This window comes from Chionomys nivalis, chromosome 20 (genome assembly GCF_950005125.1).
Source record: "Chionomys nivalis chromosome 20, mChiNiv1.1, whole genome shotgun sequence".
Taxonomy (NCBI): Eukaryota; Metazoa; Chordata; class Mammalia; order Rodentia; family Cricetidae; genus Chionomys; species Chionomys nivalis.
Genome location: NC_080105.1, coordinates 46,830,384 through 46,844,909, shown reverse-complemented (window position 1 = coordinate 46,844,909; position 14,526 = coordinate 46,830,384). Strand labels below are relative to the sequence as shown.

Sequence of the window (14,526 nt, the reverse complement as noted above, 5' to 3'; positions counted from 1 at the left end):
GCCTCCACAGACCCCGCCTCCTGCCTCCCTAAGCCCCGCCCCGCCCCGTGGGAAAGTGTGTGCCCATCCCTGGCACCGCAGAGTGCGTCCTGATTGTTTTCTACCCTTTGCGCGGTATTTTCCAGTGGAGAGAAACATCCAGAAGCGTGGTCTTTGCTTCCCTAGTTATTCACCCTCACCACTTTCCTGACCGACATTCTAAATTCTTACACCCTAGCCTTTTAACGTGCCCCTGTCCTTGTAGAAGATTCCTGCGTAATGAACAAGACTGAAGAGCTTCCCTCTCACACGCACAAACTCTACGTGGTCACTACATAGAGGAAAGGATACATCCCCTAAACGGTCTTCTGTTTCTGGCACAGTGAAGAGGCTGCTGCCAGTCTTCTGTGGACATTAAAGGTGCGCAGGGATGAGGACCCTGTAGATCCACACCGCTATCTGTATTCCCAGGGAAACCGTCACATGTGAAAAAAGACGGGCACAATTTGTAACACAATTGCTGCTAATAGCAAAATCGCACGAGCAATCCAAATGGCCATCACACTATGCAGCTAGAGGAAATGCTTAGCCTTTCTTCACACAGCCACATACAAGAGTCTCAAATAAGACGAAGGGAAACAGGCTGCGCTTAGCATTGCAATTACATTTATTTAATTTCTCAGATGGACTCATTTAAAAATCCAACTATGCAAAGTTGCATTAAACGTGCAATTGCATTAAAAGAATCACATTTTAGCCAGGCGTGTTGGCACACACCTTTAATCTCAGCGTTTGGGAGGCAGAGGTGGGAGGATCTTTGTGAGTTCGAGGCCAGCCTGGTCTACAGAGTGAGTTCCAGGATGGTCAGGGCCGTTATACAAACAAACGACGACAACAACAACAACAAAAACATAAAAAAGTTTTTAGGAGCCAGAGAAGCTCCGGAAAAATAGAGAGCATTCAGGTTTGCAGGGCCAGGAGCTCCAGACCCCAAGCTGAGAGCTCTAACACTTGCTACTGAAGGGCACTGGACTGGTTGTAGGGTTAAGGGTGATGTTACCCCAAGGCAGTAACACAGGATGGCACTACTGCTTATGGCTGCGCCCTGCTGCTCCTTGACGCTGCCAAATGGTGGGGGAAATTAAAGGGGAGGTGATAGCAGCCCTGGCAGAGCTCCCCCTGTGTACCCACAAACTACCCAGATAGAGCAGAACCCTCAACCTCTAGTGTGGAAGGAAGGAAGGTGAGCTAAACAGAGCTCAGTAGGTGGTTCCCCAGTTAGGGACTGTAGGAAGCCTTCACAGGGCAGTCCATAGCGGCTGGAACTCCAGTCCAGGGATCAGATTCCCTTTTCTGATCTTCCTGGTCACTGCCTGCATGCATACACTTAATAGCAGGTAAGCACTATTAAATCCAAAAAATTAAAATATTGAAAAGAAAAATCCCAAACAAATCAGTAAGGAATCTTGACAAATCTATTGAATTAATAATTACTATCTCAATAGAGTAGGAATGGCTAGATGTTTTTAATAAATTTTATGTGGAAAAATTAGGTATCAGAGGAAAATAAAAACTTACCTTAGAAAACACAATTGCAGGCCGGGCTAGTTCCGGGACAGGCACCAAAGCTACAGAGAAACCCTATCTCGAAAAAAAAAAAAAAAAAAAAAAAAAACGTAATTGCATTCAAGTATGTGCACACAAAACTGACGCTTTTGCCTTGTTATATAGAAGAATGACTCCAGGCTTCCTTCTTTGTAAGGTCTCTCCTATTGTCATCTGCATCTTTAAAAACAAAATCATGCTGTGTGTGTACACACACACACACACACATATATATATACTCATTTTTATATTTCATTGTATTTTAATAAATTGCCTGAAGATCAGAATGCAAAACAGCCACACTAGTCAGCCATACAGGCCAGGCAGTGGTGACACAAGTGGTGACACACACCTTTAATCCCAGTAGCCACACTAGTTAGCCACAGAGGTTGGGTGGTGGTGGTGCACACCTTTAATCCCAGCACTAGAGAGGAATATAAGGCGGGATGAGACAGGAACTCACTCTCGGTATGAAGATTTCATAGCGGTAAGAACTCTCTAAGGCTTGGCTGCTTTGCTTTTCTGATCTTCAGATTGAAACCCAATATCTGCCTCTGGGTTTTTATTATTTGTGCTACTTAATCCACTATCCCAGAGTTTTAGAACCTTTTAAAAATATACAGCATGAGCCGGGTGGTGGTGGCGCACGCCTTTAATCCCAGCACTTGGGAGGCAGAGGCAGGCGGATCTCTGTGAGTTCGAGGCCAGCCTGGTCTACAAGAGCTAGTTCCAGGACAGGCTCCAAAGCTACAGAGAAACCCTGTCTTGTAAAACCAAAAAAAAAAAAAAAAAGGTTTGTTTGTATGTCATATTTGTGCTAGGCGGCCCAAAGGAAAGTCCCACTACATACGACACCCACATTGGACACCATCTGCGGTAGCACTTTTTCACCAGGACTGTTGTTGGGGACTGCGGACCAACAACTTGTTTTCCTCTGCTCTGAGCAGCCTGCAGCTGTTCTGAGCACGAGACCCTGATGGCAGGGAGTGGGTTCTGATGAGTCTGCAGCTGAAGGATCCTGAGAGCTGGGGCGTGGCCAGAGCCCTCGATAAGCTGCCTCTGAGCACAGTAAAGTGGGAACTAACCACCTGACTGTTTCTCCAATATGCTTTTGCACCGTTACATTCCCACTAGCAAGATAGTAAGGGGTCCAATTATTCCACATCCTGGCCAGTACTTGTTAATATCTTTAAGCCAGTGGGTTTTGGTGGAGTTTTTCATTTGTTTGTTTGTTTTTTATGTTTTTGAGCTTTGGAGTCTGTCCTGGAACTCACAGAGATCCACCTGCCTCTGCCTCCCGAGTCCTGGGATTAAAGGCGTGCACCACCACCATCTGACTTGGTGGAGATTTTGTAAAACAAACCCAAATGAATGGAACACCTGTGTGCTTCACAGAGATGAACCTGGGCAAGCTCACCCCCTTGTCAGCCACAGGCTACAGAAGACAATACAGATCCGATACCACCTACTTCTTTTGCCTGTGATACCTTCCTCTCAAGGGGGACATGAGTCTTGAACGGTGGTCCCTGCAGAAGGGAAACACTAGGGGCAGCAGCATGGGGAACCCGTTGCAATGAAAACCCTTGGACTTCCCTCTAGCCCTATGAAGCTAGAGACTCCAAGATGGGCCCCCGATCTGTGACTCAGGTGGCTCTGTTGCCTGCTCAGGTTCAGGGGACACCTCGTGAGTGGCCACAAAGACACACCGACTCTCTCATGTCTCCCAAAATAAGGATGCCAGGACAACAGGAGAGACTTTTTTATTGGGGTGGGGGCGTGGACAGACGGGATCGTGGTATATAGCCCATGACAGGCCTGAACTCTTAGTTTCTCCAATCTGTTTCGCAGGCGCTAGGATTACAGGTGTGCACCACCATTCCTGGCACCACAGTTTTTGTTTAAGGTGTTCAGTTGTGCAAGCCCGGGGAGGCTCGACACTGTCTAGTAAAGAGGAACACTGGATATGAAACGTTCACACAGAAACCACAGGTCAGCACCATCCCAGGCAGGTAAGGAAGTCCCCGCAGCCTGCCGTTCTCGGCAGTCCTAGCCATTCACAGCTGCTCTCCAGAGCATGGTGCCACAGCGTACTTGGTTCAGTGAGAGGAAACTGCATGGAACCTTCATGGACAGTCATCTCCAACACTGACAAGGACCTCACTGACGAGGGCTGCGCTTTGGACACCCAAAACGACCTTTGAGCGTGTGTGTGTGTGTGTGTGTATGTGTGTGTGTATGCTATGGGTCAGATCCAAGGCTTTGCACAGAACCAGGTAAGTGCCCAACCACTGGGCACTATATCCCCAGCTTCCAACAGGACTGCTCAAATTAGGAGATGTTCTCTGAAGAATTAGTGTATGTTTTTTCCCATTTCCTACCAATCTATAAACATGGTTACCGGAGTAGGCGATGTGTCTTCATAATTACCATTTTACCACTTCCTTCAAACACTGTGTAGATCCATGAATTCTCTGCATTTTCACCACAAAGTACAGAGAAGCAAGGCTTTCCCGCTTGGCTACTTCCATCCAGGTTGCCGGGAAAGCAGGGCACACTCAGATGTGCAGGAGAGCCTGCGTCCACAAATCACGAGGTTCATGAAAGCACTTCCATCACCAAGAGTAGTACAGCTGGGATGCCATTCAGCCGTCAAGCCCATCACTTAATGGCCTGTCCTTACAGCATCTCCTTTGTCTGAGACATCACAGAGTCTCTGAGTGAATGTAAAACCTTCTGATAAGTGTCCAGAACATCCTGAGCCGTGGGTCTTTCTGCGGGGATCTGGCTCTTACATGCCTTATGGATATCAAACAAGTGGAATCGAACCATATCGCTGCCTTCCACGTGCCCCAGAAGGAAACTGGAGACATCCGGTATCTTCCAGATGTCAATCTTCTCATCATAGGAGGGCATGAGGTCATCTTGGAAGGGTGTGTCTTCCCCATAAGGCCACAGCTGCTCTGGAGCCACAAAATCCCCGTGGAGTTCCCTGTGGCCACACTTCACCCGGACTCCCGAGGCATGGTCCACCAGGGGCAGCGCATCCAGGTCATTGGCCACAATGCTGAAGTTGCTTGTCAGCAGGTACTGAGACAGCGTTTTGGGCAGGTCGTTAGAGTCACACATGACCCTCACGCCCAGGGGGCTCTGGTGCAGGTAGTTGATGATGGCGACATACTCCACGGCCAGCTGCAGCCGGTGCTGCCAGGTGTTCACATCTTGGTACTTCGAAAGGTTTAGTGTTTCTTCCAGGTTGCTCAGGGAACCCAAAGGGTGATACTCGGTGAGAATAGTGCCGTCCTCCTCGCAGTAGCCAACCAGCGTGACCACGTGCTCGCTCTGCAGAGACTTCAGCATCTGCAGTCCGTGGAGGAAGTCGTCCTTCATCTCCAGCCTGGTGAGCCGTGAGAGAGCAACTTTGTGCTCATTCCACTCGGACAGAAAGACCTGAAACAGGGCCATGGAGAACGTCAGTCCCAGGCTTCCACCAAAGCACGCCGAGGAACAAACACCTCCTAGGAGGCAGGCGTGGTGCAGAGGATGCGGAAACAAACAGATACGGTCCCGACTCTGCCATCCCAGAGCTGTGAAGACAGACACATGGCACTCAGCAGGATGAGCATCTAACTGGGGTGGGGAAGGAAGGAAGAAGGAAGAGCAGGGTCAAGGCGGAGACCACGAACTCTTCCAAAGGCTACCCAGAACCCGAGAGTCGCCATGGACCACAGTGTGGAAGAGCGCAGCCTGCTCCTGGCTGACAGAAGGGGCAGGAGAACTCAAGATGATTCCCAGGTGTATGGCTCAAGGACCTGCGTGGAAAGTGGTGCCATCTACAAAGGGGGGAACAGCAGGCCCCACAGAAGAGATGATCAACCATTCCACACCAAGCCAGCTGTAGTGGCACATACTTGGAATCCCCAAACTCAAGAAGCTGAGACAGGAGGATCATGAATTTGAAGGCTATACAGTAAGACTCTATTCGGAAGGAAGAAACAAAGAAGAGTCCCACCCAGGACGTTCTGAAGTGCTCAGAGAGCTCCAAGTGGAGCTGACAAATAAGCGGTTGACTGCACAGTCTGGGACTCGGGGAGAGCCAGGCCTCGAGAGAACCATCTGGGAGTTTATTAAATATGCAAAGGCAACAGAATTAGACTAGGGCTAGATATAGATTACATCTAGAGACACAGAGAGACACTTCCTCAGCTTCAGCATTGCTACGTTCCATCCAGACAGCTGTCTCTCGAGGGACAGGCCTGTCGTGTGTGGCATGCAGGATGTCTGTCTGGCAGCATCCCCAGCTTGCACACCACTGAATGCCAGAAACATCCCCCTCTCCAGTAGTAACAACCACAAGTGTCTGTACACACTGTCATCCACTTCCAAACTGCTGCTGGTTGAGATGCATCAACAACTGGAGGGACGAGGAAAGAGAGGACAGTAAAGGAGTTCAGAAGGAGCAAGGGACGAGGAAGACGGAAAGCACGCTATCCTAGAACACCAGGGTCCAAGGACAAGAAGCCACGGAGTTCATGGCTGCTAAAGGGGCCAAGAGGAAAGTAGTGTTCAGTCTGAGGTTTCCTGGTGTGTGGAGGCCGCACGGGAAAGGATGACAGATGGAGAGGGCGGGAGGTGGAGGTGGCGAACAAGCTTTCTCATCACAGAAACAGAGGACAAGCAATCGAGAGAATGGAGCTTCTATCTGTAAATTCTGTAAAGTATACTTGGCTCTTTCTTTCTTCCTTCCTTCCTTCCTTCCTTCCTTCCTTCCTTCCTTCCTTCCTTCCTTCCTTCCTCCCTCCCTCCCTCCCTCCCTCCCTCCCTTCCTTCCTTTCTTTCTTTCTTTCTTTCTTTCTTTCTTTCTAAATTTCGACATAGGGTTTCTCTGAAGCTTCGGAGTCTGTCCTAGAACTAGCTCTTGTAGACCAAGCTGGCCTCAGACTCACAGAGATCTGCCTGCCTCTGCCTCCCAAATGCTGGGATTAAAGGCCTGCGCCACCACCGCCCAGCAAGTGTGCTTGTTTTTACAGAGATGGGAATGAAGGATGGGGTGGGGAAGACTCGTGATTGTGCAAAGTTGCGAGACTCAGGCTGATGCATGCAGGGAGGTACACGGGACCTTACAGAAAGGACGAGGATGCTGTCTGCACAGTCTTCCATCTTCATGATTCATAAAATAAGACCATTAGCTAAGAGAACGAGTGAGCATTTGGAGAAAGGTTTGTCTCAGAGCAGGAGTGGATCACCGAGGCCTGATGTGCTGTGCTGAAAGCTCAGACCCCTCCTTAACTCTATAACTGTCTATCATGGTTTATTTTCTTATATAACCATGTAACTTAGCAATTGAAAACAGTATACGCCACAACTAGGCAGCACACTTTTCTTTTTCACTTATTATCCTAGGACTTTTCTTCCTGATACTAATTCAAGTTCCTATCTATACCTAATGGCTACACAATTGTAGCACAGGTTGGCCTTGAAGCAAGCACTCCTCCAGCTGAGCTACATCCCCAGCCCGTCTCCTGAAAGTGCCCCTGTCTCCCATCCTATAGCACGCTTTCACACCTGCCTCCCTCCCCATCCTATAGCACGCTTTCACACCTGCCTCCCTCCCCATCCTATAGCACGCTTTCACACCTGCCTCCCTCCCCATCCTATAGCACGCTTTCACACCTGCCTCCCTCCCCATCCTATAGCACGCTTTCACACCTGCCTCCCTCCCCATCCTATAGCACGCTTTCACACCTGCCTCCCTCCCCATCCTATAGCACGCTTTCACACCTGCCTCCCTCCCCATCCTATAGCACGCTTTCACACCTGCCTCCCTCCCCATCCTATAGCACGCTTTCACACCTGCCTCCCTCCCCATCCTATAGCACGCTTTCACACCTGCCTCCCTCCTTCCAGATGATTTCACTATGCCCGCCCGAGTTCCCGATCAGAGACACCTGGGCTCAAGAACAGAAACACGAGGCCGTCATGGCTCTTTTTTCTTTCCTTGTTTATAAGACAGTATTCCACGATGTCCCCCAGGTTGGCCTCAAAGTCCCTACCCCAAGCAATCTTTTTTTTTTTTTGGATGGGTATTTTGAGACAGGGTTTCTCTGTGTAGCTCTGGCTGTCCCGGAACTAGCTCTTGTAGACCAGGCCGGCCGCAAACTCCGAGATCCCGAGTGCTAAGATCAGAGGCGTGCGCCACCACAGCCCAGTCCCAGGCAATCTTTTTTGCCTTGGACTCCCAGGTACAGCAAGCCTCACGGCGTCTGGTGCCAAACACTTGCTCTCCCAGAGCTAACAGTGAGGACAACGCAGACATCAACACTTACTCTCTTCACGGCTCCTTCCCCAACGCGTCTCAGCTGCCTCACTTCCGTCCTCAGCTCCTCACAGGACAACCAGCGTGAACAGTTTTTCATCCGTCCCATCCTGAAGTAACCATGAGGACAGCGCCTTGGGTCCTCCAGAGGTCGAGGGGAAATGAAAAACCAGTCGAGACAGAGGTAAAGGACGGCATTCATAAGGGCCAAGGAGAGCAACAGCCCAATGCCCCGGGGGACTTCCCTGTGGGTGAGACCTTTCCTGCTTCCATGTTGCTGTCCCATGTCAGCTCCTACAACAGAACATGAGACAGGGAGTACAATTATTGTCTATGCTGATTTCCACGGGAGTGGTCTGATGCCACTAGTGGGCTGAAGGTGGTCACCATCACTCGTGGGTTCAGTCAGATCAGCATCACTTGAAGGCGTAAACGAACTGTGAGCTGCTCTGATAAACACTATTCTTCATTACAAGCTAAAATGGGGGTTCATTCAGACCACGTCTGGTCTTTTTCTCCCACAGGAGCTTGCACTAGGTGGATGGCCTGAGTGTAGGTGTGTATTGTGGGACTGGGATAGAAGGCAGACAAAGAGGCTTAGTGAGCGTAGGAAACAGACAAGGGTCTCCTGAAGCTGAGAAGTTAGGGTGTTCTGGTGATACAGCTCAGGCAGCTTCCAGCACGCACAAAGCCCTGGGCTTGAACCCTAACACAGCAACAACAAAATATATATATATATATATTTTTTTTTTGGTTTTTCGAGACAGGGTTTCTCTGTGATTTTGGAGCCTGTCCTGGAACTAGCTCTTGTAGACCAGGCTGGTATATTTAGGCTTTTTCTGTGGTCTGGGGGATTGAACACAGGGTCTCGGTTAAGCCAGCTGAGCACCCTATCCCCGAGCGTTGACCCAGTGAAGAAGCAAAGTTAACTTTTCAGTGGGTACACGGGTAGCTTTGGGGTGGGGGGATGGAGGAGCAGAAATCAGGCCCTGTTGATAACCGGGATAAGAGTTGACAAATTTGGAGAATAATGGTTTAATTCTAACCGTCTAAGATTTTCCGAAGAGATGACTTAGGAGACACGGGTAGCAGGGACCCAAAAAATCCAGAACAGAGGCCACTGCAGGGCCATGGCGGAGGGACCTGGCAGGGGACAGACCTGGGATGGACTCTTGAGCAAAGAATGCTTGTCCCTCAAAGTGCTGGACAGAAGGGTTCCAAAGTGACTGGGAGACATGGGGACCCAGAGTCAATCTTGACAGGACCACCTTCAGGAGTCTCTTCCTTCTCTCAGCTGAATCTCCATCTACATGCCTGGGGTGCTCAGAGTTGTGCGTGGTACCACAGGCAGCTCACAGCCTCCCTAACTCCATCCCAAGAGATCTGACGGTGTCTTCTGGCCTGTGAGAATACTGCAGTCACACAGTGCACAGACAAAATAAAAAGAAATATATCTCAACTTCAAAGAACAAACTTGTCTTGTTCCCCAATCTATTCCTTTTGCACAGTTCCTGTCAGCAAATAAGGAACTTCTCCTTCCTGTTTCTAAGCCAATGAGGACACGGGTAAAGGGCTGTCACAACAACGTGACTACTTCTAACCCTGAAACGTTAGAACTGACAGTTCAGTAGCTTCGCTTAGACAACAGAATTCAACACTGGTATTCATTCCTGCTATCACTGTGTCGTGTTCAAGAAACCCCGACTCTGCAATCCCTCTGGTTTCACTCACAGGCCACCCGGAGGCCATCACCTCACACTCTGGGGTCTCCCCGGCCAGCTGAAGCAGTGTTCAGATTCATTTGTTCGTCTTTCCTCATCTCGACCTCAGGCCTCTCCCTCGGCCCATCTTCAGAGATTGAACAGAGCTGTGGTGGCTGTTTTTACCCAGGCTGTTGCACCTGTTATATTATCTCTTTCATCATACTTTTTTTTAAAAAACAAGCTTTATGTTAATTATCATTGTGTGTACGATGTGTGGGCATGGGCGAGCACATGCCACAGGGTACGTGCAGAGGTCAGGGGATAACTCAGTGGCGCTGATTCTCTCTTCCCTCTTTAAGTGGGTCCTGGAGATGCAATAGGCTTGCATGACCAGCACCTCTACCCATGGAGCCATCTCTCCAGCTCACCTTTCTTCATAATCTTTAGAGAGGGACCAGCTGTGTCTCAACTTAGACCTTAGGACAAAGGGTTGCAACTGCTTTTTCTCTAGGAGTCAATGTCAAAATCAAGAGATAACCGCACCATGGACATGAGGTGCAGAGGGGTGGAATGATATCATGGGTCGCCTCTGCCTGTGCCACTCAGCCCTGTTGTCAGAGTACATAGAGCAGCCCCTACAGAGTATAAAAACAAACCTGTGCTCTCTCAACAAATATCTCTTACCCAACATTTACCAGGATAAGAACGGCCTGGACTACAGCTCACTGGTAAAGTGCTTGCTTAGCTCAGGGCTCAGGCAGTGGATTGTAGCTGGCCAAACCTGGCAGTAGATGACACTATTCCTTTGTGGGTGTTGCAGGCCGAGCTAATCTCACCTCGTGCAGTGTCTCTGGTAGCTCTCAAGCTGCTTGCGATCCCTACATCTATACTGCAGCCTAGATCCTTCTCCCAGCGCTCTGTGGGCTCAGTGTCCACTGCTGACCTTGTTGTCCCCCCCCTTTTCCCCAGCACAGAGTTGGGGCTCCCACTCTATCATGGAGATACAACCTGTCATCACTCATATCACAAACCAGGGTGACTCAGTTCCTCCCTCCCTGACCTCAGAATCAGCCAAGCCCTATGTGCCGTCCTTTCCTGACTCCACCCTGGCACAAGCCGCCAGCGCCTCTTACCTGCGCTCCTACAGCTGATTCCCGCAGGATCTTTCTTTGTTTCCATCCATTCTCCACACAGATGGGATCTTCCTTCTTTAATGAAATGTTCCAAAAGGAAACATAAGATTAGGGCCATCTATTCAGTGTTTTGTCAATTTGCAGTTGTCCTAAATATATTCAATTTTTTTTTAAAAAAAATAACATTTTTTGGGGGAGTGGTGGTATATTGGAGATCCCACCCAGGGTCTTGCACAGCATGTGATCCTCCACCAAGCCTGGCCTTTGTGAAAGAAATGAAATATTACATATAGAACTGGAGCACCTTCGATGCCCTCTCCATCACCAGCCGCCACTAGGCTCACAGTTATTCTCAGGGATTCTCCAGCTGGGGACCTGGGGACTTGGGAAGAAAAGTCACTTCAGATCTACTGACCAGAAACAAAATCCGCTTTTAGAGTCCTCCAGGTGGTTTGGATGAATGCTAAAATCCAAGGCCCTCTGGTGGACACAGTTAAACCGTGTCCTCCGTGGTCACAAATCCCTGCCCATAAGCAGCTTCTCAGGCACTGTGTCACTTCTGGTATACTGGAGAGCCGCTCTGCAGCTAATGGCTTTGAAGTTCAGATTGATCTTGTTGTTTTAATTTCTTACATTTTATCTTTTTGACCACAAGGGGAGGACACCTGCCAAGGCATGCATGGAGGAGGTCAGGACGCAACTTACAAGAATCAGGTCTCTCCTTCCACTGTGGATCCTGAGTGTTGAACTCAGGTTACTGGGTGTGGCACCAAGCCCCCGTCGCAACGAAGCCAGCTCGCCAGCCCATCACAGTATGCTTTAGAGATTCATCCACTCCGCTTTGTTACTCTCAGTTGACGAGAGCATCATCAGTGAAATAATTTCCCCCACTCCAGACAGTCTCATTGTGTAGACAAACCAACTATACCACCCTCTCCCATGGGCTCAATTATAGGCATTCACAACCACCCTGGTGTGAATCAAAATTTGTACATATTTCCCTACGTGTACGTGGAAGAATTCTTGTTTGACATAGAGGGTGATCCTTCCAAACGACAGATAAAATCCTGCCCAGAATACAAACATTCAATAGTCCCACTGTGCCTTGAGGAACACGGTTAAATTCTGAGATGAGTCTTGAGTGGCCGGGATGTAGATCGTGGGAGAGTCAATGCTTAGCACGTGCCAAGACAATGCCCTGGGTCTGACTCCTGCACCAAGGGGAAAGTAAACCCCAGGAAAGTAAACTACAGAGTCCCCCAATGTTCTATACTCCAGCCCCCAAATACTCCTTGGTGCCCAAAGAAACCCGTTAGGAGATCTGTGGACTCTTAGATTGTGCTCCGAGATGTTTGTCACCTGTGCTGTTTGGTTCCCTACCATCTGCAGGGCCTGGCAGAGCAGGGACCAAGGCACATCAAATGGACAGTCACACCGCACTGCTGTGTTCATAGGCGTCTGGCTTGCATTGTTGGCTTCCTGTGTTTCCGCAAGCCCAGGAATCTGTTCTTCAGTTCTCTGTGGGACCTGCCCTCTAGCGCATCCCATCCCCCATTTCCACCAACACCACCGTTCCATCTTCCAAGTGTTAAATCTTTTTCACCCCAATCTCCCCCTCATCCGACCTTTCTATTGGGTGAATGCAAGTTTCATGGCACCTAGAGCTTATAGTTTTAGGAAGGAAAGGGGACTCCCTAAGAAAAGAACACACACAGACTGGGCAGATGGCTCAGTGGGTAAGGTGTGCAGACCCAAGCTGAAATCCCCAGAACCCAAGAGAAGCCAGACACACCTGTGATCCCATTGGTCCTATGGTGATATGGGTGAACAGAATCCGTGGAAGCCGCTGGGCCAGCCAGCCTGACCCATGGCACACCACAGAGAGATCTGGCTCAAAAAGGGAGAGGGCCAAGACCAGCATCCATGTTGTACCCTGTCCTCCGCATGCATGCTATGACACGTGTGAAACACACACAGGCACACACTCTTTCCAGTGCACAGATTTTGGAGCGTAAAATTGTCAGCCCCTTTCCTGGGTTTTACAAGAGACTTGTGACAGGGCAGCAGTGAGCTATTAGGGAATTGAACCTGGGTCCTCTGCAAAAAACAAGTGCTCTTAACCACTGAGCAATCTCTCCAGGCCTTAGAATTCATATTTTCAAATGAAAATATGGCCCTCATTAGTTAGCAAGCCCTTACGGCATTTATGGACTGTATTTTGTGCCTTTTAGCTATAATCCTCGCATTCTGAATCTCCCTAGGAAAACAGTAATTATCCTTAAACTCAACTGTTCACACAGTATCACACAATATCAAACTCAAAACAATTCTGAGGTACGTAATTTCCCAGAGAAGGGAACGTACTCAAAGGTGAAGGCGCTCATCCAAAGATCTACACCATGTACTTGGAAGGGTTGCCTCAAATCCACATTCTTCCTCAGGGTCTTTTTTTTTTTTTTTTTTTTTTTGGTTTTTCGAGACAGGGTTTCTCTGTGGTTTTGGAGCCTGTCCTGGAACTAGCTCTTGTAGACCAGGCTGGTCGGCTGGTCTCGAACTCACAGAGATCCGCCTGCCTCTGACTCCCAAGTGCTGGGATTAAAGGCGTGCGCCACCACCGCCCGGCCCTTCCTCAGGGTCTTGCAAAACTCAGGGGTTAGGCAGACTTGAACCCAGTATGGTTACTGGATGGAGCTGCTTTGACAAAATAAATAAGGCAACTAAATGAACTGCCAATATGCAGAATATTTTACATGATTCGAGATGTTGGTGTCACCTCACTTTCCAATAATTATTTTAAATAATCTGGATATTATTTCGTTAGTACAGGCAAAGAGTGGGGACGTCAAAATTCCTAAACGTCTAAATGTTGCTTTTGAATAGAGAAGGAGGGAAGTGGGGAGAGAAGTGGGTAGGGAGGGGGTAAGAAAGAGAGAGCACCGAGGACAGTCTCCGTTCACACAGTTGAGTGGCAGCGCCTGGTGCACAGAGAGACCCAGAGGGGGGTCCGTGGAGAGCACACGTAGGGGCTGTACGGCGAAAAACCGGAGGGGTGCACGGTGATCACCCAGAGGGGGGCGGTGCACGGTGATCACCGGGGGTGGGGTGCGCGATGAGCACCCGGAGGGACGCAGGGTGTATGGTAAGCATCTGGAGGGCACCACCTGCTCCAAGGCAAGGTCCAGCTGAGCCCCGGGAGAGCCGCGTCATCCCACCCTGGGGCTGGGTTGGGGAGGTGGTTCAGGCTCGGAAAGGCCCCGGAGAGCCCCAGCCTGCTCCACCATTCCCCGGAGCCTACCTGATATCCACCAAATCCGGCTCGCGGCCCTCGACGCCTGCGCGGCCGGAAGCGGCCCGAGGCGAGCGCGAGGCTGCCCTCTGGTGGCTGCCTCCCGCCGCACCACGGACGCCCGCGGCAGCGCAGGCGCTCTCACCCAGCCCCTGGTTCTGCTGGTGAGAGCCGGGACGCAGCAAAAAGGTTGAGCCTGGGGCTGGGAATCTTAGAGGGTTGCTTCGTGATCTACACTCTTTGCAAAGCGGTAGTTGCCAAAGGGTGGGCCCCAGAACAGCAGCCTGAGTGAATGTCCGAAATTCTCAGCCCCACCGCCGACCGGTGCCTGGCCCATTCTGACTCTTACACAGTTCCAAATAGCTTTGCTGACCAGCAGCCCCCAAACAATGTTGGGCCACTGATGGCAATTTCTGAGAATAAATGCTCTTATATGTCCTAGTTTCTTATACTGTATAAAAACTCTTATACAGTCTAGAAGTTCTCTAGGCTTTTTTTTTTTTTTTT

The 14,526-nt window shown here is 49.7% G+C and overlaps 1 protein-coding gene across 5 annotated transcripts; it reads right to left on the bottom strand.

Moving 5' to 3' along the window:
• Positions 1 to 2,995: 2,995 nt before the first annotated feature.
• On the bottom strand, positions 2,996 to 14,084 carry Pomk (protein O-mannose kinase). 5 transcript variants are annotated; one of them, XM_057753014.1, is made up of 5 exons: positions 14,029 to 14,082; positions 10,734 to 10,808; positions 9,166 to 9,298; positions 7,908 to 8,191; positions 2,996 to 5,031 (listed from the first exon to the last, which is right to left on the bottom strand). In XM_057753014.1, the coding sequence occupies exons 4-5, from the start codon at positions 8,181 to 8,183 to the stop codon at positions 4,261 to 4,263; spliced, it is 1,047 nt and encodes a 348-aa protein (XP_057608997.1). In that variant the 5' UTR covers positions 8,184 to 8,191; positions 9,166 to 9,298; positions 10,734 to 10,808; positions 14,029 to 14,082; the 3' UTR covers positions 2,996 to 4,260. The 5 variants fall into 5 exon arrangements, with proteins under 5 accessions (XP_057608997.1, XP_057608998.1, XP_057608994.1 ...); XM_057753015.1 differs by having other exon boundaries at positions 9,212 to 9,298; XM_057753013.1 differs by having other exon boundaries at positions 2,997 to 5,031; positions 9,057 to 9,309; positions 14,029 to 14,084.
• Positions 14,085 to 14,526: the final 442 nt, after the last annotated feature.